Source organism: Emydura macquarii, unplaced genomic scaffold (genome assembly GCF_026122565.2).
Source record: "Emydura macquarii macquarii isolate MOO-44397 ecotype Brisbane River unplaced genomic scaffold, CSIRO-AGI_Emac_v2 contig_1790, whole genome shotgun sequence".
Lineage (NCBI taxonomy): Eukaryota > Metazoa > Chordata > Testudines > Chelidae > Emydura > Emydura macquarii.
Window position 1 is genome coordinate 1,887,360 of NW_027131927.1, and position 18,549 is coordinate 1,905,908.

Sequence of the window (18,549 nt, forward strand, 5' to 3'; positions counted from 1 at the left end):
CTCGGACCTACATAGCACCAGCCTGAAGGCAGAGGTCAGGTAAGACTGGCCACAGCTCCCTGTGCCCCCGGCCTGGCCTCCAGCAGTCATCCTCCCTCCCTTCCCCTCCTCCAGCACTAACAGAAACTAACAAAAAAGCACCTTATTCTTCAGAACGGCCACAACCACAAAGCAGCCCCTGCAGTGCTGGGCTGGCACGGCCCAGCCTGGGGTAGGGGGCGGCTCCGGCTCTGGGAGAGAACACAGGGTGGTGCTGCAGACACACGACCAACAGCAGCCTTCTGCAGAACCAGGGCAGCCCTGAGGCAGCAGAAGGGGCCCGTGGGACGGCCCAGCCCCACCGGGCAGTGCTGGCCTGTAAGGAGCTCCAGGCAGATGCCAGCATGGGGGTTCTTGAGTGCACCACTGGAACAGCTGCCAGAGGAGGAGGCATTGCAGGGTGGGGGGTGCCCTTACCCATCTCCTCCTCACACAGCATTCCCCTCCATACAGACACTGCTGGCGCAGCGCCCCTCTGATGGCCCAAGCTGGTCCTGTTCTCAGAGATGAGTCACACTGAATATTCAAAGGGAATCTGTCTAACCACAGACCCCAAGGGCAGCAGCGCCCTAGTTAATGGGAATGGGGGGTGCCCTCCCCTCCACACCCCACACTGGGGTTAGTAGATATCATTAAACAAAGAAACAATGCAGGGCTTACCCAAGGGCTAAACGCAGCAGAGAGGGAAGCCTAAAGTAGCCCTGGCCCTGGCCCCCTGGTCTGGACTCCTGCCCCTTCTCCCGCCAGATCCACCCCCCGCAGAGCAAACCCTGCCAAGGATGTCACCACAGCGTGAGCTGGAGCGGGCATGGCCTTGTTTAGCGCAGCACGACAGGCCAGCCAGCCATGTGGCTGTGAATAGGCCCAGGCAGGGAGCGTGGGGGCTGGGAAGCAGGCGGGAATGACAGAGGCGGGAGAAGCGAGCACAGCAGACCAGGATTGAAGCTCCCTGGCCCGAAACCGGCCAGTGAGGAGGCGGGGGCAGGGAGACCCCATCACCTGACGAGGTGGAAGGTCAGCCAGTACATGAAGAGTGGCTGCAGGGCGGCGATGGCCATGGTGAGATACATGCGCAGCTGGTTCTTGGCTCCCCGCACCAGTACACCCTCCGCTGCCGCCTCCGACAGGATCTTCAGCCGCAGCGTCCTGATCTGGGGAGACGGGAGAGAGCGCTAGGGCGGGGCCTGGCAGGCAGCAGCCCTGGAGCACTGGCCACATGCTGCCGCCTCGGTCCTCACCCACTAGTCCAGCAAGGACCAGAGCCCAACAGACGCCCCGCGATCCAGTAGCCAGGCCCCAGAGCTCGACACCCTCCCACCCAGTGACTGATCCCAAACGCCTGCCCCAGAACCACAGCTGTAGCAAAACCCCCTCCTGCCAGCCCACCCAGGCCAGGCCTCGGCCGGCCCTCACCATGAAGACGAAGATAGTGAGGCAGCACCAGCTCAGAAGCAGGTAGTAGCCGGTCTTGCCGAAGAGCAGCCCGGACACGATGCCGACAATCATCCTGTCACAGGAGAGGTAGGTGGTGAGTGGGTCTGAGGGTGCTGCACCATGCAGAGGCCTGCCGGCAGCACGGCCGTACAACCGGTGCCCCCCTCCCGTCCCAGGGCCCCAGCGCTGCACTGCGCACACAGGCCCGACCCCCCCCACCCCTCGCCCAGCCCGGTAACTCAGGGGACGGGGGGAAGAGGGACATGCTGCCAGACATGGATGGTCGCAGTTCATGTCCCCCTTGCACCAACTTCATGAAACAGGGATCTGTGCTGGGGTGAGCTCCCAGGAGATCCCAGCCTCTCTGCAGCTCAGATGCCGTAACACGCTCTCCCAGCGGGTGTTCCCCGAGCCAGGTGAGTGCAGGACCGCTCGCCTCCCACTAGTTGAGCAAGGTGCTTGCAGCTCCGGGCCGGGGAGGGGGCCAGCTGGTTTGCAAGACACGAGGGGCTGCACCTACCCGTGTGTCACTCACCCGACATACTTGTACCCCGAGAAGGCGACGAGGTCGATGGTGGTGAGGTCTGTGTTCACAGTCACCAGGTAGAGGCTCAGCAAGATGGCCAGCACCTCCACGATCAGCCAGGCCAGGGCTGAGCTGGCTTGTAGGCCCAGGAGGTCGGGAGAAAACCTGCATTCACACAGAGGTTAGGCGGGTCAAGGGGCACCCACTGGGACACAGCAACTTGGCTGGTGCACTAGCAGCCTCCAGTTCCAACACCCCCTTTGCTATGCGCTGGAAGCAGGAATTACAGCTCTTCCCATGCAGCCGCTGCCCAGCATTCAGGGCAGCCTGCGATCAGCTGAGCTTAACCACATGCCAGTCACCAGCACTAGGGTCAGGAGGACACCATGCTCTCCTTCCTGGGCACAGACACAAAGTTCCTGCATCGCTGGCTAGGTGCCACCACACAACTGTCTCCTCTAGGAATAAGACCATGATGTTCCCAACTGAGACACCTTCACATAAGCACCTGGGAAGGTGGGGTTGGTTCAGGCTGGGGTTCCCCACACCCATTAAAATTCCTGGAAAGGATGCAGGTGCCACAATTTTGCCCCCCGGTCAAGCTTCCATTCACATGGGTCAGTCTGCCCCTCAGCCACAAGCTCAGTCATGTCCCGGCTGCAGCAGGCATGGAGTCTCTGGGGAAAAGCTTCTTTGAGACGACACAAACCCACCCACCCCAGCACGAGGCTGCTGCGCCCCAATGCTTGGAGAGAACCATTCTCCGACGGGGGAGATCTTGTGATCCTCCTCCTCCTCCTCACCTGTTCTGGGTTCCCAGTGCTAAGCCAGCGACCAGTATGTACGTGATGAAAGCCATGACTGCGAAGGAAAAAGAGACAAGCTGGTAGGTATCAGAGTTAACGCTCCTACTCAGAGACAGGATCGGCCCAACCCACCCACATGCTAGGGAATGCACAGATCCCCCTGCAAAGGCTCAGCTGAGACGCTGACCTCTGCTACTAGCAGGCTCAAGAGGGCTCCCAACACCAGAAGACCGGGGAAGGAGTAATTCTTCCAAGTAAAGCTGCCTTTATTCCAGAACAGAGTCCACACAAGGAGTTCGTGGCCTAGCTGGAGCAGAATAATTCCTCCACTGCAGCTATGCTGGTCAGCTCCCTCCCATAGACAAGGCCTCGAAGACCAGGGAGGGTTTCAGAGAGGAAACCCCTCCACATGCCCACTCAGTTTGTGATTGGTCCATTTATATCCAAGGTGACCTGTGCGACTATCAAACACCCCATGAAAGCGGCGGGGGGAGGGGGGGACGCGGCGATAAGAAGCATTCTTGCAGGACAGCTGCTGGCAGCAGACAGCAGCCTCAACTACCACCCTGAGATGGCAAGCGCTAGCTGGTTCCATGGTGAAGGGTGAGCCGAGTTTTGCACTTTAAGCAGGGACTCACACACAGCACAAGGGATGAAGACAGTGCATCCTTCCCAAAGTGACAGCACTTGGCATTCAGTGTCCTAAGCTGTTGTACCCTGGCTAGCCCTACTTTCAGGGGAACGCAGACAGTTCAAAGAGGGCCTTATTTCACCACCCCAAATGGAGTCAAGGGGAGCTATGGGTGCTCAGCATTCCCAAAAGTCAGGCCTTAACACTGGGGGCGCAGTGTTGCCGTCTCACTGGCTTCAATGGCAATTTGCATGGCTAGGATCTGCAGGACACAGCCTCAGTCTGGAATGACGAGGACCTGCCCATTGCATGGGGTCGAGTCAGATCACGTTCTGTTACCCAGCGAGGTACCTGGAATGTAGAGGTCAGGGGCGTTGATGTCAAAGCGTGGCGCTACGGGCATGTCCTGCTGGTATCGCACCTGCCAGTCCTGCCAAGAGACACTCCTGTTAGGGGAGCCACAGACCCCCAGCTGCTGTACAGAGCCAGGAGGGGCGAGCTGGCGTGGGAGGGAGGGCAATCTCTGCATGGTGGCCTTCACCTTGCAGTCCTCAACAAACCAGCCTCACAGTAAGAGATTAGTGTTAAACCCAAGCGAGCATCCATCGGTGAAATGTTCAGTGACCAGGAGCCAGCACACCAGGGCCAATCGCCCTGCACTGGAGAGTCACTTGTGTAGGTGTAAAACACTATAGCAAAATGGTTGTAAGTGGCTGCAGTGGAATCAGGCTCGGCATCTCGAGAGTATTCCCCGTATCAGTGACTGATCTACAGGCCCAGCCGCTCCATGGATAGATGGGGACTCCGCACACAAACCTGTGCGTGCAGAAGGTATGTGATTGCAGGGCATCCCTCTGGATTTAGCATTGGGTCAGACTTAGGAGCCAGCTGCACCCACTTGTAACCAGCGGCAGATTTTGGAGGTGGCTGGATGGTGGGGGTGGTGTCCTGGACTCTTCAATCCTCCATTTAAAGTTGCCAGGCCAAAGAGCCCTTTGTAAGACACATCACCACACGCTCCTGACAAATGAGGCCCTATCCCCAATTACCAAGCAACGCCTGGTTCAGTCTTTCTGGGCTCACCTGGTGCATGAACGGGAACATGAGCAGCCCCAGCTTCCTGCCCACATAGATGGTGTCCACAGCAAAGTAATATTTCAGCTTGGTCACGGGGATGAAGCGGTCAATCTGCAAGGAAAGAACAGACGCTCAGGGCATGGGGTGGGGAAGCCTCGCAGAGAAAGGCAGAGCCCAGGGATTACAGCAATAAGTGCAGAGCAGGGGGCATCACAAGGAGAGGGCAGGGTCAGAGCGAAACAGGCCCTGGGTCCTCTATCCCAGTGACAGGATGAACTGGAGGCTGTGCTGTGGGATGGGGACGTCTCCCCCAGATCCCTTCTCCCAGCCCCACACTCACATTCTTGTCCACAATCTCCTTGCCCTGGCTGGCCAGGGTGCTGCCATAAGCCATGGCGAAGTTGGACACGGGCTCGGCCAGGAAGGAGCCTTGTGCGGGGTAGCCCACAGCGGGGGACTGCTGGGCAGCATAGCCCCTGCCCAGGGGGGTGGCGCTGGAGCTGGTGTCATCGAAGAGCTGGTGAGGATCTGCCATGCTGGGGGAGGCGGCCGGTACCCGGCGCTTGGAGGCTGCGGGAAGGAGAGAGCAGATGAGTAGAGACGCCCCCCACCTCACCCCACCCCACCAGGGGGCACAGAGCAGGCTGGGGCAGCAACCGCCAGCGGCCCCTGCAAAGACATAGCCACGGCCTGGGGCCTCAACCCATCCCAGACAGACCATAGCTCTGCATCTCCCCCCTCAGCCCCACCGACCCCCACCCCCCCACATCTCCCCCCTCAGCCCCACCCCTCCGCACCCCCAATCCCCACCACCCCTCCCCCGACAGCCCCACCCCTATATCTCCCCCCTCAGCCCCACCGCCCCACATCTCCCCCCTTAGCCTCGGACCCCCGATCCCCACCCCGACAGCCCTGGCCCACCCCCACATCGCCCCCCTCAGCCCCACCCCTCCGCACCCCCGACCCCCACCACCCCTCCCCCGACAGCCCTGGCCCCACCCACATCTCCCCCTCAGCCCCACCACCCGGCACCCCAGACCCCTCCCCCCACAGACCTGGCCCCACCCCCCCGCACTAACGCTGCCGCAGCCCCCCGCCAGGGCCGCTGTCCGGGTTCATGCTGCTCCGCCGGGCTCTAGAGACCGGTCCAGCCCCCCCCACTGCCGCTTTAATGGAAGCCCCGCCCCCTCGGGGCCAACAGACCACTCGGAGAAGGGCAGCCAATCAGCGCGCGTGCCGCACCCCGTCACTTGCTCGTCGCGCAGAGGCATCACGTAACTCACGTGACTGGGCGACAGGAGGCGGGGCCCGTTGCCCGGCGCGCAGAAGTCGTGGCGCGGCGCGTGCGTTGGACAACGAGGGACGCCAGAACGTCACAGAGACAAGCGCGAGGGCACGTCGGAAAAGAAGGCAAAGCAAGCCCCAACCCACACCCTGAACAAACATGGATGACAAGGAATTTCCGTTCCCGTTTGCCCTCAGTCAAAATGTCGGATTTCAAACTTCCTGTTCCCTGAACAAACATGGCGTATTTTAACTTCCGGTTATCTGGTAAAATGGCGGAATTTTACCTTCTGGTTCCCTATGACCAAAAAAAAAAAAAAAAAACAGCGAGAAGATTCTGAAAAACCACAGGTTTATGCGTGATTGTCCCTTGACCGGAAGTGCATCTCTCTCCCAGCCCAAGGTGGTGACTGCAGAGAAGTCACATGGTTGCAAGCCCCCTGCTCTGCCCTTTTCCAAAATGGCGGCTAGTTACTCTACCTCAGGCTTTTCCCAGTTCTGTAGGCCCAGGCCCATCAGTTCCCCACCCCTGAAGGTCTGGGGCTGGATCACGCTCCCAGCCCGGCATCTCAACCAGGCCCTGCGGAATGGGGCCCACCGGGGGCCATTGGGCTGAAGGCCTCCCCTGAGGCGAAAGAGCCACAGTGAGCTGCAGAGCACCCTCCTTCCCCAGAGCCTACAAGCCCTCGCATCCCACAGCGTAGCCCCTGAGCGTGCAGCCTCAGAGCTCAGCCAATCATGGAGCAAGGCATGCTGGGGCAGGCGTGTCCAATGGCCATGGCACACGGCCAATCATGGAGTAAGGCATGCTGGGGCTGGTGTTTCCAATGGTCACAGCACACGGCCAATCACAGAGCAAGACATGCTGGAGCTGGTGTGTCCAATGGCCATGGCACATGGCCAAACATGGAGCAAGGCATGCTGGGGCTGGTGTGTCCAATGGCCCTGACACACGGCAACTCACGGAGCAAGGCATGCTGGGGCTGCTGTATTCATAGGCCATGGTGCTCGGCCCACCCTAGAACAAGGCATGCTGGGACTGGCGGGTCCAATGGCCATGGCACATGGCCAATCATGGAGCAAGGCATGCTGGGGCTAATGTGTCCAATGGCCATGGCACACGGCAACTCACGGAGCAAGGCATGCTGGGGCTAGTGTATTCACAGTCCATGGTGCTCGGCCCACCCTAGAACAAGGCATGCTGGGACTGGCGTGTCCAATGGCCATGGCACACGGCAAGTCACGGAGCAAGGCATGCTGGGGCTGGTGTATTCATAGGCCATGGTGCTTGGCCCACCCTGGAACAAGGCATGCTGGGATTGGCGTGTCCAATGGCCATGGCACACGGCCAACCACGGAGCAAGGCATGCTGGGACTGGCGTGTCCACACAGGCCACAGCCCTCAGATCAGGATGGAGTGTAACATGCTGAGACTCACTGAGTTCTGGCTTTTGGGTCAAGCAGGAGCACTGCAAGTTGAGACCCGGTGTTTGTGCAGGCTGCGTGTCTGGACAGCACACAGCACCTTGGTTCCGCCTGCATTATACACACAAACTCCTAGTTAGAGGGGATTGAAATGGGTTCCTCTGAGCCCCAGGAGCAGGGAAGACAGGCAAAGGTGCCAGACAGCCACTGATCTGGTGCTGCTTGAAAATATCAGACTGGGTCCAATATTCAGCACTGTGGTGATACAAGGTGTTTCCTCCCTTCTCATAGGAACTGCCAGATTGGGTCAGGCCTGGGCCTACCTAGCCCAGCAGCCCTTCTCCAGCAGAGGCTGGTATCAATTGCTGTGAGTCCAGAGGAAATTGGAAGATGTGAGAATGCCTGCAGTAAGCCATTCTGCAACACCTCACCCACAGGGGAAGTTCCTCCTAATTCTAGGCTACAAGGGGCTCCGCTACAGTGGGTTTTAGGGGGGTTACAGGTTCCTCTTTTTTAAAAAGAGGAAACTTAAAATAATGAGTCACAAACTGAAAACTCAACATTTACCTGAGCTTCAATCACCCATTTTTGGTAGGAACAGTACTTAACTTGTGACTCCAGAGTCGGGTGGCGGCTGTGGGGAACCTATCATTTGGGAATTAACATTTATTTAAGTGCTGAGTAACTGCCCCCCAGCCCGGTAAACACAGGTCATTTAATGCCCATTTCTGACCTTAATTGCAAAACTTTGCAGGCTATCTCACCTCTATTCCCTCTCTGCTCCAGTCATAGGACTATCAGCATTTCAAGGAGCCTCTCAGGGAGGGGGAATTGAATGGGGGGAGGTGTCCTGTGTGATGCTGCTTCAGCTGTTTATCTTAACATTGTTTCCTGGAAAGCAGCTTCTGAAGGGAAATATGCTGAAAGGCCAAATTGCAGTGGGAATGTTTGCAGCCAATCCATCTCCAGGGCCTCAGAGAGCACAGTAATGGGGGAAACTCAACGGGGCATAGAAAAACCAGCTAACCAGCTCCTCTGCACAGAGTAGTGCCTTATGACGGCACTCCAGCTCCCTGTTTTTAATACAATGGCCCAGTTTAACACATACTAAAGCCCACTGCCCTGTCTGCACTTAGGGCTTGTCTACACTTAAAAGGCTACGTAGCGCTCCAGGGAAGGCACTACCTATGCCCATGGGAGAGGTTCTCCTGTCGCTGTAAACCACCTCCCCGGAGGCAGTAGCTAGGTTCATGGGACAATTCTCCACGTCAGGTCGGTTTAACTGTGTTTAGCTCACACCCCTGAGTGATGTAACTGGGTCGATCTAATTTTCTAGTGTAGACCAGTCCAGCTCTCAGCTAAACTGGGATGAATTTGGTATGTGGGCCAGCTGCTAGTACGCTGCAGTTCATGCTCCATCAGCACAAGCTGGAACATGGTTTTTAATAGCATGCAACCCAGCACTGCAACTGGCAAGCCCCTGTGATGAAACAGGCTGTGCACGGAGAACTGTGAGGCACACGGTCTGTCACCCATCTGCTGGGCCATGTCACAACCCAGCTAGGTAGGAGCCAGACAGCAGCACCCCGTGACCCCATTGCCCCCCTGCAGGGGATAATGAGCCCAATGATTGCCCATTCGCTCTCCGCCCACCACTTAGCGAGATCTTTGTGATGCAAGGGGGGGGGTTGCACCTCCATGAAAGGACTAGACTCTAACCAGGCGCCACCCTCCATTCTGAGTCTCAGGTCATGTGAATTCCCATAAAGCTCAGTCAGGGGCCTCCCCCTCCCGGTCATGCCACCCCTGGGGGCCCCACAGGATGGACAGAATGCAAGGAGCTGCTGCTGGTCCGGGATAGTTAGTTAGTTACAAGGGCTGCCCAAACTGGACTTTCCTGGTAGGTGGCTCAGTTTGGCCCAGATGGAGCAATTTCCACAGCCGCGTCTTCAGTGCGACCGGCCGATGGCAGAGGGTCGAGCGCTGCCCCTGCTTTCCCTGGCCCTCATCCCTCCTTCCCCTCAGGTCGAGTTGGTTCCTCTGCGTGTTATGTTCAAACAATAACTTTGGACTGGAATTTTCAAAGCCGCCTGGGGGCTGGGAATTGGGCACTGGATCCTTAGGCTGCTATGAAAAACTCAACCCCGTATGTGGGAGGCTGTAGCGTCACCGCGGCTGGGGGGCCAGGGGATAGGCCTTCATGGCACTGCTGGGATACACATGCACCCCAGGGCAAGCTTCCCTTCTTTACCTCTCTCCCCTTCTAGCCCCTGCCAGGCCCTCTGCCCTACTGGCCTTGGCTCGCTCCTCTTCCATGCTGCCCCTCCTGCCAGAACAGTTTCCTGAGCCACAGGCAAAATCCTTGTCCCCGGGGCTGGGCTGGGCTGCCCTAATGGCTGGGTTCGCTTTGCACCTGTTGGCCTGGCCTGGCTCAGCTAGTGACCCCAGGCCAGGAACACTGTTATCTGTGGGGCATGGTTCACTCCACCTCACAACAAGGGTGCTAGAGCAGAGTGGCCCTGCCTAGGCCCCCCCCACCCCCGGCCCAGCAGCCTGAGAGGATGGAGGGAGGGGAAAGGGGGTAAACCAGGACATGGAGGACACCCAAGGCTGAATTCTCCATCCACTTGCACCAGTTTTGCCCCAGTGTAATTTCAGTGATCTCAGCTGCTTCCAATTTACCCTGGTGCATGGGAGGGCAGAGCCAGGTCCCAGACTGCGCGGGTCAGGGAACCAGTGGTGGATGATGAGTCCGAGGGTACCACTGCCCCTGCCCTGGGGTGACCCCTGAGCTGCCCACAAAGAGGTGAGATCTGATTCGCAACAAACCGCAACTGCTCTGGGGTGCAATCCCTAGTGGGGCAGAGACACGGTGCTGAATCACAGTGACATGCTGTCAGCGGGGGAGGGAGGTGGAGGGGTCAGAAGAGCTAATGTCACCCATTAAATAGTTACTCTCACAAGAGAACAAGTCCTGTCCAGTTAGACAGAGATTCCATTGTTCAAGGCTAATTGAACAGACCAGGTGAGGGGTCAGGGTGTGTGTGTGTGTGTGTGTGTGTGTCTAGTGCAAGGCATGCTGGTTGCCGGGCATGTGTATGTGTGTCCAGCCCAAGGCACCCGTATGTGTGTGTCCAGCCCAAGACACCTTGGAGGGGCGTTTGCGTCTATGTGTGTGTTAGATCAGCCCGAAGCATCCCAGGCGTGTGTGCGTCCAGTCCCAATGCACCCCAGCATTTGTGTGTGCAGGAGTCTGTGTTAAAGCCCATATAACTTGATTAATTCTCCCACCCCAGGCCAGACACCAGAGCGGTGTTTAGAAGGCTTCAGACTCTTTTACCAGTGGGAGGGGAGTGGGGCCTAGTGCTCAGAGCCAGAGTCAGGAATGATTCCTGGGTTCTATTCCCAGCTCTGCTCCTGATTCCATCCTTGGACAAATCCCTTCCCTCGGGCCTCAGTTTCTCCAGCTGTGGAATAGGAACAGTAGTGAGCTCTTTCCGAGGGGGGATGGGAGGCTTGGTCCGTTGTTTGTGAAGCGCTTTGAGATCCCCGTAGGAGAGGAGCCGGAGAGGAACAGGACACCTCCTCCCCCCTCTTGCAGGCCAGGACGAGGCTCGTGGCCCTGGAACCAGGTGCGCCGGAGCCTGAGCTTCAGCTCCGGGGAATCCCCTGGGGTCCGGCCCCGCGGAGGAGCGGGAAGGGCCCCCGTGACCCAGCCCCTCCTCTGGGCGGGGGCTTGTCCCCAGACTAAGAACAAGAAGCCGCCTCGGCGCCGCCGCCGGCCGCTGACAAGTCGCCTGCCTTGGCCGGGGCTGGGCTGCAGGGGCCGCTGTGCTGCGCCGCGCGCCGCGAGGAGCGAAGGGGGCAGAGCGAGTTCGGGGCTGGGCTCGGCGCTCGCAGTCCGGGGAGCCGGGCGGCAGCAGCGGGGCCACGTAACCGGGAGGCGAGGCGCGGCCAAGGGGCTCCGGGTCGTCCCCCCCCCCCAGTTCCCTGGGGGCGCATCGAGCGAGGGCTCTGCCCAGGGCGCCAGGGGACCCCCGGATCCTTCCCCGCCCTCTCCTCCCCCAGGCGGGGGGGGGTCTGGCTCTCCCCTCGCTCCGGGCACCGCGTTCCCCTGCCCGCGCCCTGGGCGCACCGGGCTCCGGCCGTGCCATGAACCGCTGCGCCCTGCTGGGCCTCTTCCTGCTGGGCTACCTGGGCTACCTGCTGCTGGGCGCGCTCATCGTCTCCTCCATCGAGCGGCCCTACGAGAGCCGGCTGCGGGCCGAGCTCCGCAAACTCAAGGCGGACTTCCTGCGGGCCAGCCCCTGCCTGAACGACAGCGCGCTGGAGCGCTTCCTGGAGCGGGTGCTGAGCGCCAACCGCTACGGGGTGTCGGTGCTGCGGAACGGCTCGGCCGGCGCCTCCAACTGGGACTTCGCCTCCTCCTTTTTCTTCTCCAGCACCCTGGTCACCACCGTGGGTAAGCGCCTGGCCGGGCCCCCCCCCCACGCCGCCCGCCCGCCTTCCTCTGGCCGGGGGCGCGTCCCCTGCCCCAGCACCACGCGCGGGGACCGGGCACTGGACCCCCCCCCCTCTCCTCCCCCGGGGCGCAGCCCCTCCAAAGATTGCACCGCCCCCTGCCCCCAGGAGTGAGGTGTCCCCAGCGTCTCCCAGCCTATTGCGCCCATCCCCAAGGGGGCCCCAGGGATTTTAACCCCCCCCCCCCACCACCACCACCACACCCGAGCTGTTCCCAAAGGGACTAAAGCACCCGGGGCCAATCTCGTGCTTGGTTTGGAGTTTGCAAATCCAGCAGCGCCCTGGGAGTGGGCGGGGGGAGGCCGGGGGGGGGGACACAAAAAACGTTTTGGTTCCTGCGGGGGCAGCGTCCTGACCTTTCACTCGCTGCGCCCGGGCAAGCACGGGCTGGAGGAGCTGTTCCGGACAGATGTGCCCCCCCCTCCCCTCCCCTCCCCTCCTCTCCTCGGGCCGGGCCGGGCCGGCAGGAGAAACTTTCAAAAAGTTTTTCAAGTGTGGGAGAGAAAGTGTCTGAACTCCAGCCTCCTCCCCTCCCCCCCCTCGCGTAGCACAGCCCCCCCCCCTCCCCTTTATCGACATAGCCCCCGTCCCCGGGTAACACAGCCCCCCACCCCTCCCCCTATGACTTGACACAGTCCCCCCTCCCCCCATAAGACAGCCCCCTCCCCTGTTAACACATCCCCCTTCCCCCTCCCCCGCCACTCCAGGAGCCACTGGCCCCTACCCGGTTGCTGGCCCTGATCCTGCCTCAGATTCGCACCACGAGGCCCCTGCCCACAGCGGGTCCCTGGTCCCTGGTCTCCGGCCACATGGGGCCTATGGTTGGAGTGTGTTTGCTCCCAACGGTGCCTCAGCAGGGCGTTTGGCCGTGGGGCGTGTTGTGCCCCTTGTCCTGCTCTGTGGGGGGATGGGAGCTAGGGAGGTCTGTGCTGGGTCAGAGCTGGGGTTTGGTCTATGGGGTTTTGCTGGGGGGCCGGGCGGGAGGGGGTTGGGATGTCCCAGGGCCGAGCTCTGCCTTGGCCCAGGTGGTTGGGCGGGGACAGCTGTAACACAGAGGCCCTTTCTCCACAGCGTCTGCTGGGCCTTGGAGTTACATGGGATGGGAAAGAGGCGCTTTGCCTGCTGACTAAGCTCCCTTGGCTGCTGTTGCAGTCTGGCTCACGCGATGCCGTCCCCTCAGCAAAGCTGCCAGAGTGGGAGCCCTGGGCAAGGGAGTCTTCCTGCACCCGGTTCAGAGAAGTTACTCCTTGCTGGCAGCCAGCTGAGCAGAGATCAGGCCTGTTGCCTCTGACAGACTTTGGATTCAGCTCTCCGGTCGGCAGGCCCAGGCGTGGGCTTTGTTCTCAGGGCATGTGGGTGCTGATTATAGCTAGGTTTAGCCAGGATACAGCCAGAATCCCTGCTCCGCTGCCCGGCCCCTTCCCCTGATCTGAGACCCAGGAGTCCCGGCTCCCAGCCCCCACTGCTCTACCCACTAGATGCCCCCCCTCACCCCCCAAGCTGGAGATAAAACCCAGGAGTCCTGGCTCCCAGCTGCCCTGCTCTAACCACCAGGCCCCCCTCTCCTGACAGTGCTGGGGCTGGAACCCAGGAGTCCTGGCTCCCTGAACTAATTCACGAGCCCACACAGCACCCAAAGGGTCTCCACAGCTGCCTATGACTGACGTGACTCATAGGTCTGAGTGGTCCTGCTGGCTCCCCAGGGGGCAGGGTGGGAAGTAGTGGCTGGCCCCACATGTGGTTAGAAATACTGAACCAGTAGGTTTCTGGCTAGCCATGAGGGGAGAGCGGGTCCCCACCTCGCTGAGCACTGCCATGCTCGTGACATACAGTGATGACTGTTCATAGCCAGCAGGCCTAGCTCCCTGCCCTGTAGCCGGCCCGGGGCTCCGGAGTAGTGCCCAGACACCATCTCTTTCCCCACGCCTGCACCCGTGGTTGTGGGCCGAGCCCTGGCAGGGAGGGGGTTAACCCGGAGATGAGTTGGCACAGGTGCCTCTCCCCTGGGCCTGGGCGTCCCGGACCTGCCCGGAGCTGGCGCCCAGCCAGGGAGTTTTGCTGCCTGCCAGGCCCAGGGCGTGTGTGTGTTACCAGGGCCTGGCGGTGACGCCACACACAGAGGGGGCAGCATGTGGGGCCCAGCACCCAGGGGCTTTGCCACGGAATACCCTGGGTCTGGGCCGCTGTCCGGTCTGGCAACTCACTGCTCGCTTCCCTCTGCCCACAGCCTGGCCTGGCCAGAGGCAGGGAACACGTTGTTCTTTGCAGATGGGGGAAGGGGGGATTGATGTCCTCTGGGTCAGGAGGCCAGTGTGGGGGTGAAAGAACTCTGCCCACCCTGCCAGGGCAGAGAGGCTGGGATGGGGCTGTGCCCCACCTGACATCACAGGGCCAGCTGGGAACTTGGGCATCAGCTCTGACCCGGGTGGAGGGAAGGGAGCCTCTCCACACTGACCTGGTCCAGCCCACCCCCCACTCCCCATCACAATGGGATTCTCCTTGGTGCTTCTACCATTCTGGTCTTGTTAGTGCAGGGGGTCGGCCCTGGGCCCAGCACGGATGGGCAGAGGGGCCAGCGTCTGGCAGGGCTGCAAAGCCTGGCTGGAGCACTGCACCCCGTCTGCCCCTGAGGTGGGGGGGTGTGGCAGATTGGGGCCGATCCCTGGGGTAGGAAAGGCCTGGGATGCAGTCATGACAGGGGATGCGGGGCCAGTCCTGCCGTACCGGGGAAACTGTGACTGTTGTTCGGGTGGGGGCGACAGCTGCACCGTCACCCTCGTGGTGCGCTTGGAGCCCAGGAGCTCCATTGACTGGCTGCAGTAGAAGGCTGTTATCCTGGTATATGACCCAGCCATGGGAGGTTGATGTGGGGGTGTCACTAGATCCCTGAGGAGGCTCTGGATGCTACTGTAAAACAGTAACTGGGCCCCTGCGACTGCCTCCCATGAAGGAGTCCCCGTGCCTATGTCCTGTGCAGCCCCCGCTGGCTGCCGGCTTTGCTCCAGATTAGCGGTGCACCCTCCCCACACAATGGAGCCTTTCACAGACCCCAGCGGCCACCTGATTGCCCGGCTTAGAACCCGCCTGGCCGTGAAATCTCATTACCTGGCTCCCCGCGCTGGAGCCCTTCCCGGAGACAGCCTCACACGGAGGCCGGGTGGAGGGACAGGTCTCTTCAAGTGAACGAGGGGGCGGGTGGGGGGGGGGGTAAGGGAGACTGGGGTCTGCTGGACTGAGCCAGGAGCGTCACGGGGCATGGCTGGGCTGGGTTCTCCACTTGGCTCTGAGAGGGGAGTGCAGCCTAGTGGCTAAAGCGGACAGGCTGGAAGCCAGGACTCCTGGGTTCTCCAAGCAAGGTCCCGTCTCTTTGTGCCTCATTTGCCCATGGGGAGGACACCCCCCCCCAACACACACACACGTGTGGTGGTAACATGCATCTCCACCCCGTGTCTCCCCTTCCAGGCTATGGGTACACCACGCCGCTCTCAGATTCGGGCAAGGCCTTCTGCATCTTCTACGCCCTGCTGGGCGTGCCCTTCACCATGCTGGTGCTGACGGCCACCGTGCAGCGCCTGGCGCGGGTCTTCACCTACCGGCCCCTCGACTACCTGCAGCTGCGGTACGGGTACGGCCACCAGGCGCTGTCCCGGGCCCATTTGGTGGTGCTGCTGCTGGCCGTGCTGGTCGTCTTCTTCCTGCTGCCGGCCGCCATCTTCAACGCCTTGGAGGATACTTGGAGCTATCTGGACGCCTTCTACTTCTGCTTCATCTCGCTCTGCACCATCGGCCTCGGGGACTACGTCCCGGGCGAGCAGCCTGGCCAGAAGCTGCGGGCGCTCTACAAGGTCTCGGTCACTGGTGAGCAGCGGGCTGGGAGGTGCCCCTGATGGTGGGGTATATGCTGGGGGCATCTAGGAGGGCAGGTACTGCTGGGTGGGGGGAGGGGAGACATTGGTGCAGGGTCTGTTGTGTCTGTTGGTTATTTCAAGCCAGCCAAGCGGGTGTCTCATGGGTGTCGCAGCTACGTCCTGAATGCAGCCGAGCAGGCACTGGAGTTCGGTGGGTTACAGCCGCTGGGGCTGGGAGTTAGGACCCTGGGTTCTGTCCCAGCTCTGGGCAGGGAGTGGGATCTAGTGGTGAGAGCAGGGAATCTGGGAGCCAGGAGTCCTGGGTTCTATCTCCAGCTCTGGGCAGGGAGTGGGGTTTCTGGGTGAGAGAGAGAGAGAGAGAGAGAGAGAGAGAGTGTGTGTGTGTGTGTGTGGGTGTGGGGATGGGGTTGGCAGCGAGGACTCCTGGGTTCTATCCCCAGCTCTGGGAGGGGATTGTGGGTTAGAGAGAGGGTCAGGGAACCAGGATGCCTGGGTTCTATCCCCAGCTCTGGGCAGGGAGTGGGGTCTGGTGGTTGGGGGTGGGGAGGGAAGTGGGGTTGGGAGCCAGGACTCCTGGGTTCCACTCCTTCCTGGGTGAGCGCCCTTGTTGTTGGTCTGTCCCAGCTGTGCGGTAGGCCCTGGCCCGGCCGGGTGGTGTGTTTCGCAGGCACAGAGGGAGAGCAACACACCAGGCTCCTTGGCGGCTGACGCCCCCTTGCTCTCTTCCCCCAGTGTACCTTCTGCTGGGGCTCATGGCCGTGCTGCTGGTCCTACAGACCTTCCACAAGGTGGCCGACCTGCATGGCCTCACCAACCTCATCCTGCTGCCAGCCGATCGCCACCAGGACCAGGAGCCCATCCTGGAGCCCCAGGAGCCGCCAGCAGAGGAGGCCCAGGAGGACAAGCTGCCGCCTGCCAGAGCCCAACTCAACACCAGCGGCCACGCCAACTACTCCTCCATCAGCAGATAGCGCCAGCCCTGCCCCGCAGTTCCTGCTCTGGGCTGGGGCGGGGAGCTGGGCTGCAGAGGGGGCCCCGCTTTCAGATCAGCTCCCCGCAGGGACCGTGGATTCATCTGCAGCAGGCACTGGCTTGTGCCCAGGCAGCGGGATGAACTGGGGGTTCTGGCACGTGTCAAGCTGGGTTTTAATAAGCACGTCCCTGGTTCAAGCTGCCATTCGCCGTGTTTTATTCCTTGGACGGACCTGGCGGCCGGGACCTGCCCTGTTATACAGAGCCCGGATCCCACCGAATGCACGTCACACCAGTGTCACCTGGCCACGGAGCCGGCTGTGTGGGACCCAGCCGGGGACAGCGCCCCACGGAGCTGCAGCTTCTGTCTGACACAGGGGGGTGAAGGCAATGTGCTAGGCATTGGGGGGGGGGGGGCATATTTTGCATCTGAGGCTTGCAGTGGGGGGGCAAAGCCCTTTACCCCTCCCCCCCATCACACCCATGGTGCCTGGAGGCTGCAGTCTCCAACCCCACCAGCTCTAAGCCCCCCCCTTCCCCAGAGCCCGGGGCAGGGGGTCCTGCCTCCAGTGCCCCCTGCAATGGGCAACATCTCATGAGGCATCTGTATGGGGGAGAAAAACCCCCTTTCCCTGGGGAGTCCAGCTACCTCTGTGCAGCCAGCGCAGAGACCCCAGCCCTGGGAACGGGAAAATGCCCCGCTGCCCCCAGCAGGGCCCTTTGGTGCCTGCAGCGCAGTGGTGACTTTCTGGAGCTTTGGCAGGAGAGGGGATTTTGGGGTGCGGGGGTGGGGGGATGGCCTGAAGGACCCCCTCCCCCCGAGGGCTGCTTGGATTGCCCTGCTGTGTTGGAAGTGCTTGTGCAGGACGCCCCCTGCTGGTGAGTCCAGGAGCCTGCACCAGTTGCCAGCTAGGGCTTGGGAGAATCTGTCCTTGTTCCTCCCCCCCCCCACCCCCCGGCCCACCACCAGCAGAGCAAGGTGCTGTTCTCGCCCGAAGGCTCACTGGGGCTCTGGCTCTGCCCAGTAAAGTGGGGGGCTGAGCTGTGGTGGGTTGGGGGGCTGAGTGTCCCATCCCTCATGCGGGGGGGATGGGAGCAGCTGTGATGGGAGGGCAGCTACTCCATATCCCTGCACAGCTGGCGGCACTGCCTGTCTTCGCCTACCCTCTTCCACCCGCCCAGCCCCTAGCCTCTGTCCCTGCTGTCATGTCCGGGGGGGTGGGTCCTGGGGGTCTCCCTGCAGCTGGGGCATGGGTGGGCAATGAAAGGTGAGGGGACGCTACCAGCAGACATTTTATACAAACGTTTTAATGAGCCGCTTTGAACAGTCATGCGGGTTTTGCCTGGCGCCGCACGGGGAGGATCCTGCCTCGGGCCAGCCGTGGCTCTGTTCTGGGGTGGGAGGAGGCCCATTTGCCCCCCCACCCCATGCAGGGGTCAGCTGGGTGGGGTGGGATGTGGCGCAACCACCTCAGTGTCCTTGGCTAAAGCACTCGACCCGTGGAGTGCCCGCCCCAGGCTGGCCCGTCTGTGCCAGCTGCTCCTGGCTGCAGGGGTGGGGTCCCAGGGCGCCGGGCACAGCTGGGGTGCTAGGCGCCGAGTCTGAATAAAACATGGCTGGAAAGCGATGGTGGTGTGGAATCGAGCCCTCTGTCTTGCCCACCCCGCACTGGTCCGTCGCACCCTGGGTGAGGCACTCAAGGCCAGGGTCGAGCCAGCAATCCAGCCCAGGAATCCTGGCTCCCTTGCCCCCCAACCTACCCTGCTAGACCCAACCCCCTCCCACAGGTCATGAGAGAACCCAGGCGTCCTGGCTCCCTCCACCCCCCCCCCATCCGGCGGTGGTGGTAGAAGCCCTCCCATTCTAATCCCACCCCTGGTAAAAGGGACGCCTGAGCTGCCACCCCTGGAGGGCTCTGGGCCACGTAGCTGCCGGGTCCCTGGTGTGTGTGTGGGGGGGAGTGT

The 18,549-nt window shown here is 61.4% G+C and overlaps 2 protein-coding genes across 2 annotated transcripts; one reads left to right on the forward strand and one right to left on the reverse strand.

Annotated features, from left to right (window-relative positions):
- Nucleotides 1–114: 114 nt before the first annotated feature.
- Nucleotides 115–5,668, reverse strand: YIF1B (Yip1 interacting factor homolog B, membrane trafficking protein). The gene is made up of 8 exons (XM_067556575.1): nt 5,593–5,668; nt 4,854–5,083; nt 4,520–4,624; nt 3,788–3,866; nt 2,803–2,860; nt 2,009–2,164; nt 1,453–1,546; nt 115–1,190 (listed from the first exon to the last, which is right to left on the reverse strand). Exons 1-8 carry the CDS (start codon nt 5,630–5,632, stop codon nt 1,035–1,037), a joined length of 918 nt encoding a protein of 305 aa, XP_067412676.1. The 5' UTR covers nt 5,633–5,668; the 3' UTR covers nt 115–1,034.
- A 5,161-nt stretch (nt 5,669–10,829) lies between these two features.
- KCNK6 (potassium two pore domain channel subfamily K member 6) lies at nt 10,830–17,519 on the forward strand. Its single transcript, XM_067556574.1, has 3 exons — nt 10,830–11,684; nt 15,206–15,601; nt 16,345–17,519. The coding sequence occupies exons 1-3, from the start codon at nt 11,375–11,377 to the stop codon at nt 16,581–16,583; spliced, it is 945 nt and encodes a 314-aa protein (XP_067412675.1). The 5' UTR covers nt 10,830–11,374; the 3' UTR covers nt 16,584–17,519.
- The last annotated feature ends 1,030 nt before the right edge of the window (nt 17,520–18,549 follow it).

Coding starts and splice junctions, on each gene's coding strand:
- YIF1B (XM_067556575.1), bottom strand. CDS start 5,632: ATGAACCCGGACAGCGGCCCTGGCGGGGGGCTGCGGCAGC. Junction 2,165..2,802: donor GCACTGGGAACCCAGAACAG/GTGAGGAGGAGG, acceptor GTGTGAATGCAG/GTTTTCTCCCGACCTCCTGG. Junction 1,547..2,008: donor TCGGGGTACAAGTATGTCGG/GTGAGTGACACA, acceptor CTCCTGTGACAG/GATGATTGTCGGCATCGTGT.
- KCNK6 (XM_067556574.1), top strand. CDS start 11,375: ATGAACCGCTGCGCCCTGCTGGGCCTCTTCCTGCTGGGCTACCTGGGC. Junction 11,685..15,205: donor CACCCTGGTCACCACCGTGG/GTAAGCGCCTGG, acceptor CTCCCCTTCCAG/GCTATGGGTACACCACGCCG. Junction 15,602..16,344: donor CTACAAGGTCTCGGTCACTG/GTGAGCAGCGGG, acceptor CTCTTCCCCCAG/TGTACCTTCTGCTGGGGCTC.